The sequence below is a fragment of the Capsella rubella genome, unplaced genomic scaffold (genome assembly GCF_000375325.1).
Source record: "Capsella rubella cultivar Monte Gargano unplaced genomic scaffold, Caprub1_0 scaffold_2, whole genome shotgun sequence".
NCBI lineage: Eukaryota > Viridiplantae > Streptophyta > Magnoliopsida > Brassicales > Brassicaceae > Capsella > Capsella rubella.
The window spans coordinates 13,666,490-13,686,362 of NW_006238922.1; the positions used below are offsets into that span (position 1 = coordinate 13,666,490).

A 19,873-nucleotide genomic window follows, 5' to 3' on the forward strand; every position below is an offset into this window, starting at 1 on the left:
CGGACTATAAGAAAGAACGAAGATTGCTTTGATCACACCCTCGCTCGGTTGAAAAGGACATTATAGCTGTTTGGCCAAACGTACACGAATCTCAAAGATTGCAGTGGTTATTTTTTTTTTCTTTTTAGGGATGTCGACAAAAACTTGTGAGAATTGTGGTATAGAAAGATCCGTAACGATTGTTACGACAAATGTAGTGTCAAGTTCGTATGGAAACAAAACAAACTACTAACTAAAAACTCTATGGGATGTCAATTGTCTCCTCCTTTATGATGTGATAAAGTCGTAAGTGGGCGTCTCTGTGGACCAACAATGTCATATTGTCATGTGCACTCCAAATTTTTCAAAATTTTCGTTATTCAAAATCAAAAATATACAAAAAGAAACAAAGTGCGAGCTAGTCAGAAGTAAAAGAATCTCCATCCTCCACTGTCTTTTTTTTTTTTTTTTTTTACAGTGTTCGATTTGAACCATTACATCATAATTTCTTCTTTTCTTTTTCGGAATTGGTGAACTGGAGAGACACGATTGAGTGCTCTTATTAGTAATTCGACCGAGTCACTTTTGTTTTATCTTATGTATATTTTAGCTTATGGACTATTTTGCTTGATTTATATGTAAAATGTAAAAGCCTCTGGTCCAACAATAAGGAAAGGCCCATCAATATCTTGTTAAGGCAAATGTGCAGAGCTCCTCAAAATGGTTGAGGGTGTCTGGTCGAACGCAGAGCAGTCATGACGTCAGGTAAAGTGACGGTGGTGGATTGATCGGTCCTCACGTCACCGTCAAATCCTTGTACGGTGGACGAGGGGTCGTGCGGCGGCTGAAGCAACTATGTTGGGTTTGTTTTAAACTGGCAACAACTATGTTGCAACTAATAGCATTACAGACGCAGTGTACTGTGTACATATATGGCATTGTAATTAAAGGAATACATATATAGTATTAATCTAAAATATAAGGAATATGTGGTAAGACTGTGACTCTGGTTGGATTAATTAGATCAGTTTATAACCAAGAATGTGCCTCTCACAAATGAAAAGGAAGTTATGCTCACACCATTCGGGCAATGAAGTTCTCTGTTTCCCTGTTGTCCGTGTTGATGTTCAGTAGTGTAAAGTCGCCGCCTCTCACCTTCTATTGGGTTGTGTTGGAGTTGGGCCTATGTTAGTCGGTCATAATTATGTATTGTACACTCATGTATATATAATTCTTGAGATGGATGTTTCGAGATATATATGATTCATCAAAATGAATAGAAACATCAAACTTTTTAGTCGCCCTAAACAGTGTCAGAATCCACCTCTTTGCTTCTTTCTAACGTTGGATTATTTTTTCCCTTAGCTAGTTTTCTGCATTGCAAAATGGTGCTTCACAGATTTAGGAAATGGAAGAGAAATAGTTATATAATAAACTGGAAAAGAAATAGGAAAATAAAGAAGAGAGATCAGTTAATTTGGTTATAGTTACAATCATAGTTCTGTTGGATCAAGTTCTAGATTGCGTTCCTAGGTAATTCATCAAGATTTGCTGCTAACGCACTTATAAGGGACATAAGCTTGATATCTCTAAGGAATCAAAAGATTTTTGTAAATCTGAGTGAGAAGAAAGCCATCATAATTTGATTTTGATGCTCTTGATACAGAGGAATTCAGCTAAGTAGTACTAATAAGACTATTCTACTTCAGAACACTCTTAAATACAGTATGTAAAGAGTCAGATGATTAAATGTTCTTTTCTTTTTTTGTTTGTTTAATCATCTTTATGTACAGTAGTAGGGTAAAGTTAAATCTTTTTGGAGCATTCGTTAGATATCACGAGGATCAACGAAAATCACAGAGGAAGAAGAAGATCTCGACCTAGTCCAATCGGACTGTTCAGGTTCATCGGAGAGTTTCTTGAGACACCAGAGATCTTGGGCCCATGAAAGCCGTTTCCAGTGAGGTACGACCAAAGCCACCGCGTCTGATGGACTAAGCTCTGCTGCTAGAGCTCCACATCCTCCGTCGTATCTCCCAATGTTGTGCACAAAAGAGCATAAACTCTTCATGAGACGTGGGCCGTCTTTGCCTTCCATGTGCATGCCATACATGAAATAAACCCAAAACTTGTCGAACACGTTAGGGAACGAAGGTAATTTCATCCATGGCATGCAAGAATCGAGGAGTCTTGAACCGGAGCAAAACGCGTGGGTTAACCAAGAAACGCCTTTCATTTGCAGCCTGAATACGTCTTTGGTGCTCCAAACGCTTAATATCGCGAAATTAGCTGACAAGTCATCGAGGTTTGATTTGGGGCCGTGATTTTCATTTAGTACGGCTATAAACGTTCCCAAGCTGTTGCGGCTGGTTAAGATTGCGTCGATGTCACGAGGGAAGAATTCTGAGTCTTTGAAGATTCGAGTGTAGATTGACTCGGCGGTTTGGGGAGTTAATTCGAGGATAGATATATCTGAACCGATCGGTTTGCTATGGGCGTGAACCGGTTGGACCAGCATTGTCGGTGTACGGAATTTGACATAGGAACATTTCTTGGTAAACAAGTTAATGGAAGGCTCGTTGGTATAATCAGTGGCCATGTACGCGTAGGTTGCGCCTTGTTGCTTGAACCATTCTTCTAGTGCTCGCACTAATTTTGTTCCTATGCCTAAGTTCCTGCTCAAAGAAAAATTCAAATTCAGTTATTGCTTTGATCTTTCATAAAGATTAATTTTATATGTGAGAGTTAGGAAGGAAGGATGAATTGGTTTTGGGGTGAATACAAGTGTCAACAAAGGGCAGCTTCTTTCTTTTGAATATTGTATTTAACTAAATCTTAGAATCAATCATCAACTTTTTCTTTTATTTATTTAAATTGAATTGAATTCGAATTTTGTAAAAGCAAAACATATATTCTCATATATTATAGTAAATGGATATATATTTGTTTTGTTTAAATGATATTATTGCTATTAAGCTAAGTGGGGTTTATGTAAAATAAAAAAATATTTATTATAGTAGTACGTAAGAGAAATCTATTTCGAAATTCATTGAATATAAAAAAATTTAATTTTCTGCGTATGTATATGAATTAAAATTATGGGTAAACCGGGAATGGAAACGTAAATTCTACATTTTTAAATCTAAAAAAAAATGACTTGAAGAAAAGAAATAGCGAAATATAATTGTGAAGAAATTTGTGGTTGTCACGTTTATGATGATGATTAGATAACGGCAATGGCAAAATTACTCGTCCATGATATTTGTGAAAAAGGCATGATGATGACAAGGACTTAAAACTTGCATTAATTTTTCCCAACTATCATAAGTTAATATCATAAATTTTTGTGTTGTTTAATTTAGTTAACAAACTAGATTTTTCATGAATAATTATAAGTAAAGGTAGAATGGAAAGAAAGGGAAAAGGAGTACCGATGGGAAGGAGAAACACGAAGACCAAGAACACAAGCGAGTTTGACAAAAATGGGGTTGCCGCCTCCTCTAGTCACAGTTTTAACGCATCCTCTCACAACTCCCACCACCTTCTTCCTCCCTTCTCCGTACTCTGCTACCTACACACCACACCCCACCACACCTCCTCCCATTATATGTGTATATTCATTTCAATCACATGCATGCATGCATGCATCATCAATTCAGATTCCATATATATAATTATATAGATACTGACTGTAATTTGGAGATAAAAAACGGATACTCTTTTATTACACAATATTTGATTGATTTCAGTTAAAGGAACATTCTGTATATAAACCTAAAGTAGCCAGATGATCACTCTAGAGAGTCACCCATAAAAAGAAAAACAATAACTCACCTCTATACACATGTTTGAAATAGTGAAGGTGCAATATACATATGATCTAAGAAGAGATGATTTTAATTAAGGAGATTAATTAGTTATATACCAACATAGTGTGAGACGGAAAATGACGAACGCGACAAACCGGATCGCCTAATAGATCAGAGACCATAACCGGTTTGCCATGTTGATGATTCCCGGTTTCTTCACATTTTCGTTCCATCTCTTCCACGTCATGCTTGTCCCTCTCCTCCTCGTATTCTCTCACCACCACCACCGCCGCAGCTGCTACTGCCTCCGCGGCCGCTATCTTACTACTAGACATAAGTAGGTGTTACGACGAAATAAAGTTTAAGTTGTGGTTTTAAACGAGAGAGAGAGAGTTTTTGTTTTTGATTTATAATTGGTGTAATTATAAGTTGTGACTGATTCTTTCGTGATGTCATGACTCATGTATATATAGAGAGAGAAGGCTTTAATTTGCAAAGTTTATGGTAACCTTTTTATTATTAAAAAGGAAAAATATCTTTGAATATTGTTTTAAGATTGGTACAATAATAATCATCACCATTTGAGTTTATAGAAAGAAAAAAAAAAGCATCATCACAATAATGCTTCCGTAAACCGGTTGGTCAGGTACTTTCGGGTTTGTCGAATCACAAAGGTAGGTAAAATGTGGTTTTTATTTACAATTGTGTGATCCGAACTGAGACATGCAATCTGGTATATTGATGGACGAAAAATATACCAATTATATGAGCCGACTAAAGTAGCTAATTTTATCTTATAAATGTTCAAATCATTTTATTCACAATTGGTCCATATTAAGATCACAGGGTCGTCCCCTAACAAAAATTTATAAAAATTCCAAACAAGATATGCAAAACTATGTGAGTAGCTAGTATTTAACTAAAGTTTAAATGATATGCAGGTATAAATTCCCAAGGAGAAATTAAAAGGCGACTAAATAAAGCTGTACAGCAACTTATGAGGGGAAAGATGCTGTAATTTAGTCAAGTTTTATAATCTGTGTAGTGTACTTAGTGCATATGGCGGCGGTTCTTTACGCAAAATAATAGTTGTAAGAGTTAAGATTTAAGGCCACGTAACGTACGTACAATTTGGATATATTTATAGAAATAACTTTATTAATATGATTAATTATATCGGTTGTTATCATTATATAGGACGGTAAGATTGCTAGTGGGTTCTTCATTAGATGCTATTATCATAGATATAATTTATTAGATAACGACACGACACAAACATTTGAAATACCTAACTGATATAAACAACCAAATTTAGAAAAGGACAAATGTCAGGTTCATATAATTGAGTGTTCTGAATATTAATTGGTGGAATAGCTCTAACCTATAATTATGGATTTAGAACATGATCAGTTGACAAAGATAAACAAGAAACATAAAACATCGTACGAACCACATATCTTCTTTCTGATCGTTTGGTCGTTGGCTCTATTTCATTGGCTAGTTAATCTCTTTTAGATTTTGTGTCTTTGGTGTACTGAAAATGACGTCGAACGTCCGATAAGCTTAGGCCTCACAGTCTCTAAATAGGCCTCAGAGTAAATAATGACGGTGACTATGAATTGGGCCAAAACATATATTGAGGCCTATTCAGAGACCCAATATGAGTTGTTTCAACAAGACTCAGAGTTTGTCAACAGAGAAAAAACAAACAAAACAAACGTAAGCTAAAAAATGGGAATACTGGCCGGGATCGGAGTTCTGTTGCCATTTCCGTTCTACTGGTGGCTATGGACAAATCCTCAGTCATGGGTCAATCTCTGCGGCCGAGGAAGAGACCCATCGGCGGTGATGGCGCGTGTATCTCACGTCCTCAAGGCTGCTCAACTCCTCTCTCTCTTCTCCGTCGCGTCTCTCTCCTGGCCACCTCCGCTCTACTTCTGGCCCCTAATGACCTTTGGCCAGTTTCTCAACTTCAGGTTCAATATTTTGTCTCCCATTCCTCTCTTTGCGTTGGATCGATGAAATTAGGAATCTTTAGTCAAACCCCATCAGGCATTAGCTAGCTCGATTCCACATTGTGATGCCTCACTTGACTTGTCCCCCTGTCTAATCTCTGCTGGTTATGAAAGCTTTGTCCTTTTCAAATTTTAACGACCGAATCTGGTTTAGGCTTGTAAAAATTTATACTTAAAGGTTACATCTTTAATAGCTCTAGGTAAAGTTTTGTTTTTGTGGCACCAAAAATAGATGATTTGAGTGATGATGTTTGTTTGATATAGGCACTTGTTGTATGTTGTGTTACTGAACTCTCTTCTGGTCAAGTTTTGTTAGCTTAAGATTTCACATCTTTGCAGAGTATACCAACTGTTAGGTGAAGCTGGAACATATTACGGTGTTCGATTCGGGAAGAGCATACCTTGGGTTACAGAGTTCCCATTTGGTGTTATTAGAGATCCACAGTATGTTGGGAGTATCATGTCTCTATTGGCATGCCTCTCCTGGGTTCCATTCCAATACATTCTCCTCTGGTCTCTCGGTTACTTTTTCATGATGTTTCTGGAATCAAAGGAGGATCCTAGTGCTCGCGCCAAACCCCTCTCCTGATTCATCAGCATAACCCACTGGTTAGATATAACGTGTAGGTCTTGTTGTTTGACTGTTTACTTTATGAGTCTGTATCCTCCCTATTGTAAGCGAACTTGCAGATACCTTATCCTCTCCTGTTTCTCTCAACTATGAGATTATATTTGCCCTTTATGGTAAAGCCAATGATGGACCTTCCTTTTTAGCAGCCTCTATGTTTGATAATATCTGCCAGTTTACCATCTTTGAGGGCCAACAATTACACATTTCGTCTCTTCTGCATCTGTTGCAAGGAATCAACTAGGAGCAATTTTGCTATACTTCAATATGTAGTAATCATTTGTAATAAATACAAAATACCGGGAATATATGTAATTACTCAAAACTACAAGAAATATAATATAAAAAGATACGAAATGTCGGGAGACACTCGAGTACGATTACAAAGAAGACAAAAAAACCATTCCTAATCTGTATATAGTAAATTAGTAATCAATTAATCATTAAGCAACAAACGATTTGTTTCAATTTAGTTTTGTATAGATCTCAAACCTATATTTTTGGCTTTATCGGGTTTTAAAAGAGTAGAGTTAAGACTTAATAGTTTGGTACACACTACACAGTGCTAAATAATGTAGGTGGCTAACAGAAGATTCGACCCGTTTGTTTTCGAGTCGGGCAAACCAAACGATGACGTGTCCAACCGTAATTGGATAGCGACAACATTCCTTCCGTCGTACTCTTCTCACCCTCTCTCCTCCTTCAACTCGATTCCTTTCGTTCTCGATCGGAAAAGTCATCCTTATTTTTTTTTTTGGTACTTCTAAGTCAAAAAAAAAAGGATTTTTTTGCGTCACTCTGGCAAGGATTTTTGTTTTGTTTGTTATCCCCTTTCACTTTCTTATGAATGTGTTGTAAACCTTGCACTCATTCCCGTGAAACAACTTGGGCTCTGTCTTGATTTCGCTAGAAGAATTGGGACACATTTTAGGTGAAGACTTCATTTAAGTTTTGTAAATGCAGCTCCTTTATTTCTCGGGTTTATCGAAATTGGTGTGCACCTCTTTGAACTGGTTTCAGATTTTTTTTTTTTTTTCTTATAATAGGAAATTGCACTTGTTTGATTTGTGATGCAGTGTTTAACGAGGATAAAATCGGAGACTTAAGATTAGGTCAATGTCAGCTCCACCGCGTGTTCGTTCTGTGGATTCATCCGACCGAGAATTCCGATCAGTGCTTGGTCCCGTCGGTAATAAGCCGGTGAAGAAGCCAGTGGTTGATAAAACTAAAAACCTAACCTTTACAGCGTCTCCCACTAAGAAGATGCCGCAATGCTCGCCTCTGAGACGAAATGGTATCTCGCTTACCGCTTCTTATTCTTCAGATGCGTCGTCTTCGTGCGAGTCGTCGCCGTTGAGTATGGCGTCTACTTCCAGCGGGAAGAGGGCTTTGCGCCGAAATGGGTCATTCTCTTCCTCCTCTTCCCTGAGAAGGAATCTTACGGAGGAGCGATATGAGAAGCCTGGTGATTGCTTCTCTGATGGTCGCAAAAGATGCGCTTGGATCACTCCCAAATCTGGTAATCATCCTTTTTCATCATTTGTTTTTCTTTGTGGAATACGATTTTCCGCATATCAGAGTTGCTGTATGTAGCAACAACTCTAATTGATGTTTGCCTTTACCGGTTAGTCAATTGAAGTCTCAGTGTCGATTTTGAGTTTCCAGGTAGTTTAAAAGAGGGATTACTTTCCTCTTTCTTTGCGAGTTAGTTTTGGAACTTAGACCACAAATCTTTGAGTATGCTTTGTGATCAGGCCTACTCAACCACGACCACATAAACAGGAATTTGTCGTGATCAGTTTATTTGTCATTTCTTTATGCTGATGGGATAGGCTAAGGCCTTAATTTTGTCTTTGGCTCGACTCGATTATTTACCTCTGCTATGACCGACCAGTAATTTTTTTTTTTTGTTTCTTGTAAAAGACCAATGTTACATTGCTTTCCATGATGAAGAATGGGGAGTTCCTGTCCATGATGACAAGTACGTGATGGTTTGTCTATTTACCTACATAGTTTTACTGATTTGGGAAATGCTTTTTGTGATTATACACTCTGTTTTCGTTAAATTGTTTGCAGGAAACTTTTCGAGTTATTAAGCCTCTCTGGTACTCTTGCTGAACTATCTTGGAAAGACATACTTTCCAAAAGACAATTATTCAGGTAACCAGAGCTGTTGTGGTTATATCTTCAGACTACTTATGAGGTCGATTCTCAAAAGGCTTTTGCTTTTTTAAAAACAGGCAAGTTTTCATGGACTTTGATCCAATTGCAATATCTGAACTAACTAATAAAAAGATAGCATCCTCTGACATTGCGACCACCACGTTACTATCAGAACAAAAGCTACGGTCAATCCTCGAGAATGCTAACCAAGTTCGCAAGGTATCTTATCATTTATATAAGCATGATCGTAGTTTCTGAACAAACTCACTGTTTTTCTTACCGCTATCGTTTTCTCAAATCCAGATAATAGTTGAATTTGGATCATTTGACAAGTATATTTGGAACTTCGTTAACCATAAACCTACTCATAGCCAATTTCGGTATCCACGCCAAGTCCCTGTGAAGACTTCCAAAGCTGAACTGATAAGTAAAGACCTTGTTCGCAGAGGCTTTCGCAGTGTCAGTCCAACTGTTATCTACTCCTTCATGCAAACAGCTGGTCTCACAAATGACCATCTTACTTGTTGCTTCAGACACCATGATTGCATGACAAGGGACGAGACTGATAATTAAAGAAAAACCAAGAGAATAGTTTAACAATGCACTGCTTAGAATAATGGCTTGCTATGTGCTGTGTTTACATTTGTACAGGAAATGTTTCTAAGCCGAATGTATTGGGGATTGTATGAAAAGGATTACATGTTACATTTTCAGTATCAGTGGATTATAATCTACTCTCTCTCTTTCTCTTCCTCATGACAAATTTTCAATCTAAAAAGACTACTGGAATTTGAAAATAAACTATTCTTCAGTTTGATTCTGTTGATACAATCTTCCGGTAACAGCTGCCGCTAAAGCTGCTGTAAAGTTAGGATCTTTTGTCAAGGAAGAAGCCATTTGCTCTACTAAAAGTTTCTGAACTTCTGGAAAATCGATTCTTGATGTTGGGCTTGTCACTTTCTTGGATTCAGTCTGATCGACAGTAGTCAATGGTGCAGTACTTCGGTTGGCTGCTGTAGGCGAACCGCCAAGAGAAATGTAGCGGTTTAAGCTATTATTTGAATCAATCTGCGATGGCATTGGATGGTTATGTTCACCCTCATAAGTGGCAACCAACACGGACTGATCCTCCACACTTCTCTGAACCTGAAGAGAAACAAACAAACACAGAATTAGAATCAGATTGACAGGTCCACCAATTTGTGTTATTCCCATTAACTAATTTATCAGCTACCTTCTTTTTGACAGAACAGCTTGGAGCACAAGCACATTTGAAGTAAGCTCGTGGAGATGGATTATCTCTAGTCACCTTCTGTCCATATTTCCTCCATTGATACCCATCTTTCACAACCTATAAGAAACAATCTTGTAGAATCAATAAAACATATTAACTTAAAAGTCACTTAAGATAGAGAGCAGGTGGTTCATGTATGCTTACAAGGGTAGTGTCAGAAGCTTCGGTCTTGTAATAGACCCTTGAGACTTTCTCCTTCACAACAGTCTCTTCTCTCTGCTTCTTACACAGATACTCATCTTGATCCGTTGAGCTACTTTCCGACACTCCACCGATAACAGCTGAACTGAAAGCGTCATCTCTCGCTGGAGATTTGCGTTTCTTGGGAGGACTGATTTGGTCTCTCTCCGTGATGTTGCTCTTGTTTTCATATTCCACGAGTTGCTTCTTCAAGATGTTGTAGTTGTTATACATCAAAGTTAGCATCTCCGAGAGCTTCTTGTTCTCGGCACTCACTCGGTTTAATTCTTCCACCAAAGCATTTGTCTGCTATCATTAAATTATATTATATTATTGCATGAAGTTAGTAACCAAATCTTAGACATGCGATAAGTTCGTATAATTTATGATGTACCGTTTCAATTAAATTTCAAGAACCCACACCAGTACATGATAAACTACTACTAACAAAATCCTTTTATGCTAAAATTTATACACCAATAATTATATGTAAATAGATTAACCTATTTTTTTTTTTTTTTGTCGACAAATAGATTAACCTATATATGAAATTATTTCTATATTTATAGATAGATATTGCAAAATCTCTGGATATTTGTGTTGGTTTAAATAATTTGGAAACTAAAAAATAATTAAATATGTGTGTATATATAATGATGAAATACCAAAAATCTGATCCATGGATATAGATTAGGTGGTATATATTAGAGAATAGGTATGAAGAAGTAGAGACTAAATGAAGAAGACGATAGAAGGTGGCATATATACCGGTGGGTCTTCTTCAACTCGCATACGAGTAACTCCGATAGTGAGATCTAAAGAAGTGTCGACCAAAGACGATGAGTACTGATCCATGTATGTATATATAGAAAATTCGATCTGGTGGGTTCTTGTGGGTATGGGAGTTCTCCGTGAACTGGGGAAGAAAGCTACGAGAGATTCGTAGTAGTTAAAGAGGTCTTCTCTAATTTCTTGGGTTCTTTCTTTCTGTTATTCTCTCTTATGGGATTGTGGAAGAATGAAAGATTTGTGTGTGTATATATAATGGAGTGTTTTAGAGAGGAAACTCGGTGGAAATAGAGGACAAGAGAGAGAGAGAGAGAGAAGATCAGGAGCATGTGCTTTTTTTAATTTTCATGCAATATATAATAGTACTCTTTAGTAAATAATAGTAATGGTCGTCGTCGTCTTATCGTTTCTTTTTCATTTTCCTTTAACGTTGATTAGTCATTTGGACTCTCAACTCGTTTCTCTAAGGGTCCACCACACTCCGCACACGTATTTGGTCCGATCCTTTTTTTTTGTTTATTACCACTTCTTCTTCTTCTTTTTTTTCTTCTTTCTTTAACTCTTTATTTTCTGTTCTTGATTTTTATTTTAGATAATATATAGTTTGGTTGACATTCTTCTTTATGAAACAAACGTTTGGCTCTGCTTTGTCTACTGAATTATTAATATTATATATATTGAGTTTGTTTTTCCACGTTTGCTTTAATATGTTAGCAGCTGATTATTTATTCTTTTCTCTATAGTATAGCCGGCGGCAGAGGCCTCTCAACTCACGTTTGCTTTAAAATGTTATGTAGTTATTCGGATTTATTTTGTCATATTTGCAAGGTCACACGACATATCCATCAAAACGAAATTATTGATTCATATCAACCGCTCTATTTTTATTTTATTTTTTTATAACTATACTTTTTAAAGTTTAAATCCATAATTTGTAAATTCTACTTGTTTATAAATTGAATATGCAAAAGAAAAGCATAGTCGATAAGTAGGCGGCCGTCTAGTTGTTTTGATTACAAAAACATAATAATAAAGGATTATAAAGAAGGGTTAATGCGTATTTTAAAAGATATTTTGTATATTATCTTAAGTTTATTTCATAAGTATTATTAGACAACGTTTTTTAGATAATGTATAGAGTAGGGACTATAAACGATATGTGGGTTAATTACAAATGATTGATTAGGTGTAGTAATAAGAATGCATCGTAGTAAAATGCGTGGTTAATTAGAGATTTTAATACTAGTATAGTATTCGTGAATTAATTAGCACGTTTTTGAAAGAAAGAAAAAATGACAACTTGTAGGTAAATATAATAATGATACAATAGTATAATAGAGTGTGCGGAACGTGGTTTATAATGTTCTAACAGAGAGATATTTGATTAATTATTTTATTCCGAGAGTATATACTATAAAAGTATTTCCCAAAATTAATAGGAAATGTATCCATACGTGTGCCTCGTTTCGGTCAAAGTCAAGCCCACACGGCTTTTCAAAAACCCACTAGACTCCTTTTGACGATCCTGTTGTGCTGCTGACGAACAGGATCAAATCTTATTTCCCTTTTTTCACTCTTTTTATTTTAATTAATTTATTACGAACACCAATTGGTTTTCTTTCTTTTACTTCCTTGCAAAAATTATTACAAAAATTTATATGTAATTTTTTTAAAATATATATATTTATTGCGCAAACAATAATTCTACTGTTGAAGGAAAAGAAAATTTTGGATCAGCAACGTATCTACTTGAAAAATTTGGCGGAGAAAATTTATCAAAATCTCGATTACCTTGTTTTTAGCTCTTTCAGTTTTTCCACTCTAATACACTTATTTTGGTACTTAAAACGATTCAAGAATATGTCAAAATGCTATATATAGATTCTTAGGTTTGGAGATAACAGAAAAAAACCCCATGTATATATTGACCTCAAACCTATATCCATTATCTGGAATCGTACCTTGATTAAGCTTTATCTATATATATATGGATGGAATCGTTATGTGGCGATCAAAATGGACTTCTCATGCCTTACATTACATCATATCTTATGTAATATTCCTTTCACACATCTCATTATACAATGGATACTAAATACTTAAATTAAGTAAAAGATTAAGTTTCGACTGATTGAATATTTAGAAGTTAATTGTAATCATCTCTGTCTACAGACTGACTTTAAAATATTATCGTAGAAAAGTAGGGGCTGCTAATAGTAGTAGCTAGGGGGGTTTTGTTTTTCTTCCTATGTATAAAGAGACAAAATGAAGTATTGAGGTTGGTTCTTATAACACTCATCAAACAATTTGGTCACAAACCATCAATAATGATATAAATCCTGCAAAAAAATAAAATACAACGCAATAACTTGAAGTCTTTATAATTAGAACATTAAATTCATGTTTGGGAATGGATGTCTATTCATCATGTCCAGAAAATAAAAGACTGGCCGACCACACAAAAAAAAAAAAAAAGAAAAAAAAAGTTTTGGGGGCAGTCGGTGATGGAATGAGTAGACGTAAGGGGTGATGAAGTCATGAAAAAAGAATTAATACATACAGACAAGTTGTTGTTGGACAAACGCCTAAGACAGAAGAAGACGAGAGAAGGCCAAAGTGTAGAAAGAATTTTATTTTTTTAATTAGTAAGAAGGGCAATTAGCACCAAATTCAATTCATCATTTCTTTCTTTCCTGTTTTTTTAAGACTTTGACCTCTTTGACCGTTGACTCGGAGAAATATCCTCCTAAACCGCACGCACGAGTGGTTTTGGTTTCCTTCTTCTTCTTCCGGTCTTAATTAATTTCTACCTCTCTTTTTTCTTTTTTAAGTTGTTTTTTTTTTTTTCTTCCTAAATATTCTCTTCCAATACACTGTTCATAATTTTTAAGGTATAATAAGATCGATAGAGGAAACAAAAAGGTTTCATATCCGTACATTTGATTAGACCGCACGGGACTTTAAGAAAGAGTACAAAAAAAAAAAAAACTATTTTTTCACCTATATATGCTTGCTTCATATAAAGAACAGCTTTGTTGAGTTGTTTTCGAAATGTTAGGGTTAGAGTTTGGACGGTTTTTGTTGGACCAATTTTCACTTAAAATCTATGTTTTCTATTAGAAAATGAGAATGTCTCGTATCGGTCACTGTTCCACTTTTTTTACATTAATATATGTTTATGGATTACTTCACTCGATCGTCACATGTTGGATTCGAGCATCACAACAATGCTATTCGTGGACATTAAAAGTTCGACTCCTTTTTTGTTTGGTCGTCGACATAAATATTTTAAAATAATGAAATATTATTTACTAGAATATTTTGGAATATTTATTTTTCTAGGTTAGTTAAGCAGTAGGTATCCACTAAAGAGAGATGCATTGAACTTAGTTAAAGGAACAAAAAAGGCCGTACAATTCAAGGTTTCTTGAACTAGGAAAGGTCTCATAACATGTGTTGTCTTTTAAATATTAATGTTCAGTATAAGTCTTAATTCGTCTTGCCTTTTTGGAAATGGTCGTTTAATTTTTGTTTTTATTGTCCATGTCCACTTAATCTGATGACCAAAGTGTGAAAATCAACGACTAATCCCAAAATCTTAGATTCTTCTACTCATGCGCATGTTTTTACTTTTCTTCTACATATCCGGCGTCTTCTTCTGCTATTTCTAATTTTAGTACTTCGTTTTTTCTTCTAACATTGGTTGTTGAAAAAGGCTGCATAAGTAGCTAATACAACATAGTTTTACTTCATTAGTTGTAGTGATCCCCCATAATTATAATAAATTAACTCTAAACCATGGAGCTTTCAATTTGCAAAAAAAAAATGTATATATATATGGAAAAAAAATTCTGACTATGGTGACAAAAATTGTAGCACTCAATGACACATGGTGGCATAAATCTAACTATAGATTCTTCAACTAATATACGTTACCATAAAAAAAAAAAATTGTGCTCATATGTAAATGTGTCCACATACTGTTATTTATAGCCATCAGAGGAACAGTACGTATCCGTGAATAACACGTTTTCTTTGACATCTGTTTCCGGAGAATAATATTTTATTCCGATGGTTAGACTATGTTTATCGGCGTCTTCAGCCTAAGTCCCAACCAATTAAGCCATTTAATTTAAATATAAATGTCTGATAAAAAGAAGAAACGTTCGTATAAACGGGACGAATGAAGGTGGTCCTTCGACGTACGTGTCATGTTCTCATTCGTCACCGGTTTAGTGAAGAAAGAAATTATTTGGGGTTGAATTGTTTTCTTTTCTTCTCTTCTTCTTCTCAGAGGTCGTCGAACTGGTTTTATCAAAGAGCTCACAAACGGTGAGTTTCGGTCTCTCTCTCTCTCTCTCTCTCTCTCTCTCTCACTCTGTTCTATCTTCTTCTTTGTCCGATTCTGGTTTTATTTTGTTTCTAGCCTGACTAAAAAAACAAAAAACGTCCTTTTTGTGGGTTTCGTGAGATTTGACGATTCTGGGTTTTTTTTTGTGTTTCTTGTTTATATGCAGATATGGTGAAGTTTTACCAAACGTGTGATCCTGGTGAGTTATTTCTTTACCTGTGTTTGTTTAAATTAGTGTTGATTCATAATGTGTTCTAGTTTCTAGTGAAAGTGTTATGTTGAAAGTTGCATTGATTTGAGAAATGAAATCTCGAATTTGTCCACTCATCAATGGTGTTCTCTATTTTTTATGTAATAGAGCTTCCGTTTAATCATATCCTTCAATTGTTCTCTAGTGATTGAGTTCAGATCTCTTTTATGAGTAAAAGTTCTAGTCTTTTCTCATCAGTTCAAAACTTTATCTTGGATTACCTTTGTCCTCCTCTATCTAATCCTTTCTGGAGGCTTTGTTTGTTGATTGTGATTATCTACTTATTTCCAATTAAAGATTGAGTTAGTCTTCTTGTGGTTTCTCTTAAGGTCTTTCATTCTTGTTTTTGCAGAGAAGGAGAACTTGTGCCTCTATGGACTTCCATGAACCTCTTCGGCCACCATGAACCTCTTCGTTGTCCTTTCAGCTGTCACCTTCCTCGTTATCTCCGTCGCCTATCTTCCTCTGCTCAGCGACTTATGTAGTCAACGCCTTATACCATTCCCAGCTCCCTTCTTCTCAAATTTGGACTGTTCCCAGCTTTGCCACTCTCAAGGTTCTTCACTCTTTCAATGTTCATTGTGGTTGTTGTAGTATTATTGTTCAAGTGGTTGATCAATTTCTCTGCTGCGATTATACCTACTTCACTAGCATGAATTAATCTGAAAGTTTGATACTTTGTTCCGTTCTCATGTAATATATTATGATGAACAAAAAAATTCAGATGCAAAAGAAGGCTCATGGATTCTAGGAGGTGGAGGGAACAATGATGTTTGGGGAGGAGAAATGCCCTCTGCATCATGGATTGATGAAATTTCCCCTCATAATCATGTATGAACTCTGCTGACTTTTCTGTTTGTTTGTCAATACTCAACAATCATCGCTTTTCTTATATATTTTTCTCTTCATTTAGGTTTGGTTGATTAGGATGGATAGTCATATGGCATTGGCAAATTCCCTTGCGCTTAGGATACATGTGCCCTGCTTATGCTTCCAATACTTGGAATTGCAGAGACACTCATATATTTTATAATTCAAAACAAATTATTTTTTTTTAAAAAAATAATATTTATAATTGTAGGACAAAAATTCAAAATACACCAATGCTTAACCTTAAAAATAAATCAATTGTCCTACATGTAAAATATAATAAAAAAAATTAATGGGACAAAACATTGGGACAAACCAATGTTTATGCCCTTACGATTTTGGCTTTACGTTATTTTCTTCAGTCTTTTGTCACTTAGTCTGTTTTTTGTTTTGTTGAAAAGAATAATTAGTTCTTTTTTTTTCGTCATGGGGTAGTCTTTGGTAGATGGCCGACCAAAACAAAAAAGAACTGTACATGAACAATACGGTTTCTAGTGACTAATTCATTAATGTAATATACAATATAGTCTAAAATATATACTAATTTAGTGCACGAACGTTCGTGCACCTAATATCTTATTTTACGTAGTTTCATACTACTATTCCTATCAACTTTTAATTTTTCTTTCCTCCACTGATGCTGTAAAAATTCAAGTTTAAACTTTGACGAATCAATTAACAAAAGAAAGAAAATTATATAATCCCACGTGTTTTTAATATTGGAGATTGAACTTAAATCAAATAAAAGAAAATTATATGAACTCATCTAAGTGACATGGGGTGTAGTATGAGATTGATGTTTCATTGATTCATTCATTGCGTTGGTATAGCATTATAGCATGGTCCCGTGTACCATGGGGGAAAAAACAATTGGGGAAAAAACCAAAACAAGAATGTCATATACATGCATGTAACTTGTTCAGATTCTTAATTCTACCCCCATGCTTAACAAAATTAGCATATATATATACAACACGGTACCTGTTTTTCTCCTTTTGTGGTTTCTATAGGATATTTTTGGCTTTCGACTAAATATTGGTCTAAAACTCTAAATACTAAAAAACTATGTAATTTACACTAGTTTGATGGTGGGTTTGGGTTGGCAAAGGAGTATTTGGTTAGTACTATAACCAAACCGACAGCGTCGCCTTCATATAGATAACAATCTATGGAGGCTGGACTAGTTTTAATGTTTTTTATAGACTGGGAATTCTGTTTAGAAAACTCATCTTTAAACAGGGAAGCTTTGTTAATTGTTCAAAGCGTCACCAATGACTGTAGGTTGCAGTCTTATGTGGCTTTGGGTCATTCATCTTGGCTTCACGGTTTGTTTACTGAAGAAAGAAGGTATTGCTTAATTGAATTTGAGTTTTTAATATAGTTTGGGAGGGTTAGATGGAATTTTTTGTATAAACCCGTGGCCTTGCTTTGGTTTAGTTTAGCAAGGGTTTGTAGTTGTCTTTTAGCTCATTCAGTTGTTGAATTGGAGCTTTCTCTGTATGCTTGTGATGTATTTTTTTAAATCTATCAATACAACACCAGTTGATTAAAAAAAAAAAAAAGCACTAGTTTGATGGTGGGTAAGGTTACTGGGCCACGAAAGTAAACATTAAACAAAGGAGAGAGCCATGGGTCAGGGGAGTTCTCTGCTCTCTCAGTATGTAAAGCCCATATTAAACAGTACTAGTTTTTTAGAGCTTAGACACTTTCTCGTATTTCAAATGAAGCCCAAAAGTACTTCATAAGTCCTAAAACTCCTAACCTAACCTACGTGTAGTAGTTTTATGGAATCTCCCCCAACCACCCAGCTGAGCTCCCCATATAATCTCACAGGCTAGCCTGTTTCACGCCACCATTAAATACAAACCGAATGAAACCAATAAACTTATCAAAAATACTAATAAATATTTCACGCCTGTTTCACGCCTGTTTATATCAGATAACTTCAAAAATTATGAAAAGTCCTTTTCGACTTTCCATAGTCAAGAAATTGTATAACTATGCTAGGAAGGTTTACATAAGCTAGATTGTCCAGTAGTGACAATTTGATGCCTATAAAAGTATACTATAATAACAATGTAATGAAAGTATACTATAATAACAATGTAATTTTCGTTAGATAATAATAGTACTGACGCAACTCGTTTCATATAAACCCTGCACTCGTAGATTCTCCCAAAATGGTTTCATTTATATTTTATATATCTTCATTATATATATATATATATATATATATATATATATATAACTCTGATTGTCGCGATCAGTGCACCGGTAGATTCTCCTCTAAATATATAAATTCAGTGGACTAGAATTAATATGGAGAGAAGAACATGTGTGATTGTGTGTATAGCGCAAAAAAACATAATTTGTGTCAACTTAAGAATTTTTTTATTTATTATTATCTTTGACTGCAAAACAGTTTTATCACCGGTAGAAGAAGACTTTAGCATCTTATCTTATCAAATATCTCTAGCTCGCTCCATCAGTTTCATACAGTATTATATTTTTCCGTTTAGATCATTCATTTACATATACATATTCTTCTTGATAAAATAATGGCCGTAGAATGTGGATGTCAAATTAACTAAAACATTGGCATATATATTATTATCAACAAATATATACTTATGCTTCCGTTTTTGGTATATAAAATTATTAATTTGCAAATCAATGGCTCGTATGTTTTTAACTTTTACGATCGTACGGGCTAAAGGCTATAAAAAGCATCTTTTAGTCAACTAACAAAAAAAAAAAAGAAACAGTGAAAATCAAAACTGTTTATTCGTTCCGTCTCCAAAATAAATATTCCGAATCGTTCTTTATCACTTCTCAGTTCTCACGAAAAAGCCACGATAGTCTAATCATTTATCAACAATTAGACCATATAAAATAAAAAACATAGATATACACTCACTAGTAGTGAATGAATTCTTAGCTCGCCAAATCATTTATTAATTAAAATGTGTGAAAAAGTCAGATACCTCAGATTTTATCTTTTCTAGCAATAGTTTCTTAACTAACTAACTAAATCCGTAGCTGAAAACAAATTAATATATACGATTAAGGATAGACATAATTTTCCGATATCCAGTTCGGTTTTTGTTCAGTATCAAATTCCCGCATTTTTCATACAATACAAGTAGTGATTTTTATTTGTTTACATACACTAGTCACTAGTGATTTAGAGTCTAGACACATATACATATATATATATATTGTTCCAAATTAAATCTATGCTTGAACCGAATTTAAATTGATGAATCAATGCAAGAAGAAAAGAAAAGATGTATTGAAAACTCTGAAAGTGAATAAGTTTTTTTTATAATTTGTTTGGTTGGATCCAAATCTATGCTTGAACCGAATCTATTGTGATGTATTATTATAATATCAAAATGAATTATAGCAAAGAAGACAAAGAATGGTGTCCGTCCAAGTTTTGGTTAAAGGAGCAAAAGAGAGAAAAGCCGTCCAAATAAAAAACATCTTTTTCACAGAGAATCTCTCTCTCTCTCTCTCTCTCTCTCTCTCTCTCTCTCTCTCTC

The 19,873-nt window shown here is 35.0% G+C and overlaps 4 protein-coding genes and 1 long non-coding RNA gene across 10 annotated transcripts; 3 read left to right on the plus strand and 2 right to left on the minus strand.

Moving 5' to 3' along the window:
* Positions 1 to 1,640: 1,640 nt before the first annotated feature.
* LOC17896105 (probable N-acetyltransferase HLS1) lies at positions 1,641 to 4,149 on the minus strand. The gene is made up of 3 exons (XM_006301590.2): positions 3,905 to 4,149; positions 3,411 to 3,550; positions 1,641 to 2,654 (listed from the first exon to the last, which is right to left on the minus strand). Exons 1-3 carry the CDS (start codon positions 4,121 to 4,123, stop codon positions 1,808 to 1,810), a joined length of 1,206 nt encoding a protein of 401 aa, XP_006301652.1. The 5' UTR covers positions 4,124 to 4,149; the 3' UTR covers positions 1,641 to 1,807.
* A 1,325-nt stretch (positions 4,150 to 5,474) lies between these two features.
* LOC17894426 (phosphatidyl-N-methylethanolamine N-methyltransferase) lies at positions 5,475 to 6,579 on the plus strand. Its single transcript, XM_006302863.2, has 2 exons — positions 5,475 to 5,764; positions 6,143 to 6,579. Exons 1-2 carry the CDS (start codon positions 5,520 to 5,522, stop codon positions 6,390 to 6,392), a joined length of 495 nt encoding a protein of 164 aa, XP_006302925.1. The 5' UTR covers positions 5,475 to 5,519; the 3' UTR covers positions 6,393 to 6,579.
* Positions 6,580 to 7,013: 434 nt separating this feature from the next.
* LOC17896564 (DNA-3-methyladenine glycosylase 1) lies at positions 7,014 to 9,331 on the plus strand. Of its 4 annotated transcripts, none has more exons than XM_023787474.1 (6): positions 7,014 to 7,107; positions 7,508 to 7,950; positions 8,355 to 8,412; positions 8,508 to 8,591; positions 8,672 to 8,813; positions 8,898 to 9,331. In XM_023787474.1, the coding sequence occupies exons 2-6, from the start codon at positions 7,548 to 7,550 to the stop codon at positions 9,165 to 9,167; spliced, it is 957 nt and encodes a 318-aa protein (XP_023643242.1). In that variant the 5' UTR covers positions 7,014 to 7,107; positions 7,508 to 7,547; the 3' UTR covers positions 9,168 to 9,331. The 4 variants fall into 4 exon arrangements, with proteins under 4 accessions (XP_023643242.1, XP_023643241.1, XP_006302564.1 ...); XM_023787473.1 differs by lacking the exon at positions 7,014 to 7,107 and adding an exon at positions 7,208 to 7,424; XM_006302502.2 differs by lacking the exon at positions 7,014 to 7,107 and adding an exon at positions 7,208 to 7,362.
* On the minus strand, positions 9,250 to 11,134 carry LOC17895590 (probable WRKY transcription factor 40). 2 transcript variants are annotated; one of them, XM_023787475.1, is made up of 4 exons: positions 10,837 to 11,134; positions 10,033 to 10,377; positions 9,829 to 9,945; positions 9,250 to 9,740 (listed from the first exon to the last, which is right to left on the minus strand). In XM_023787475.1, exons 1-4 carry the CDS (start codon positions 10,921 to 10,923, stop codon positions 9,396 to 9,398), a joined length of 894 nt encoding a protein of 297 aa, XP_023643243.1. In that variant the 5' UTR covers positions 10,924 to 11,134; the 3' UTR covers positions 9,250 to 9,395. The 2 variants fall into 2 exon arrangements, with proteins under 2 accessions (XP_023643243.1, XP_006302620.1); XM_006302558.2 differs by having other exon boundaries at positions 10,033 to 10,374; positions 10,837 to 11,133.
* Positions 11,135 to 15,071: 3,937 nt separating this feature from the next.
* Positions 15,072 to 17,879, plus strand: LOC17895249. 2 transcript variants are annotated; one of them, XR_002835005.1, is made up of 5 exons: positions 15,072 to 15,189; positions 15,375 to 15,407; positions 15,811 to 16,014; positions 16,183 to 16,289; positions 17,610 to 17,879. It is a non-coding gene; the product is annotated as an uncharacterized LOC17895249 (long non-coding RNA). The 2 variants fall into 2 exon arrangements; XR_002835004.1 differs by lacking the exon at positions 17,610 to 17,879 and adding an exon at positions 16,372 to 16,510 and having other exon boundaries at positions 15,074 to 15,189.
* Positions 17,880 to 19,873: the final 1,994 nt, after the last annotated feature.

What these genes read in the sequence shown, in the direction of transcription:
- LOC17896105 (XM_006301590.2), bottom strand. Translation starts at nt 4,123, where the DNA reads ATGTCTAGTAGTAAGATAGCGGCCGCGGAGGCAGTAGCAGCTGCGGCG. An exon ending in TTCCGTCTCACACTATGTTG is followed by an intron (nt 3,551 to 3,904) that starts GTATATAACTAA and finishes TGTGGTGTGTAG; the next exon opens with GTAGCAGAGTACGGAGAAGG. An exon ending in CGTGTTTCTCCTTCCCATCG is followed by an intron (nt 2,655 to 3,410) that starts GTACTCCTTTTC and finishes TTCTTTGAGCAG; the next exon opens with GAACTTAGGCATAGGAACAA.
- LOC17894426 (XM_006302863.2), top strand. Translation starts at nt 5,520, where the DNA reads ATGGGAATACTGGCCGGGATCGGAGTTCTGTTGCCATTTCCGTTCTAC. An exon ending in GGCCAGTTTCTCAACTTCAG is followed by an intron (nt 5,765 to 6,142) that starts GTTCAATATTTT and finishes ACATCTTTGCAG; the next exon opens with AGTATACCAACTGTTAGGTG.
- LOC17896564 (XM_023787474.1), top strand. Translation starts at nt 7,548, where the DNA reads ATGTCAGCTCCACCGCGTGTTCGTTCTGTGGATTCATCCGACCGAGAA. An exon ending in TTGGATCACTCCCAAATCTG is followed by an intron (nt 7,951 to 8,354) that starts GTAATCATCCTT and finishes TTCTTGTAAAAG; the next exon opens with ACCAATGTTACATTGCTTTC. An exon ending in TCCAAAAGACAATTATTCAG is followed by an intron (nt 8,592 to 8,671) that starts GTAACCAGAGCT and finishes TTTTAAAAACAG; the next exon opens with GCAAGTTTTCATGGACTTTG.
- LOC17895590 (XM_023787475.1), bottom strand. Translation starts at nt 10,923, where the DNA reads ATGGATCAGTACTCATCGTCTTTGGTCGACACTTCTTTAGATCTCACT. An exon ending in GAGTTGAAGAAGACCCACCG is followed by an intron (nt 10,378 to 10,836) that starts GTATATATGCCA and finishes ATTTAATGATAG; the next exon opens with CAGACAAATGCTTTGGTGGA. An exon ending in GCTGTTCTGTCAAAAAGAAG is followed by an intron (nt 9,741 to 9,828) that starts GTAGCTGATAAA and finishes GTTTCTCTTCAG; the next exon opens with GTTCAGAGAAGTGTGGAGGA.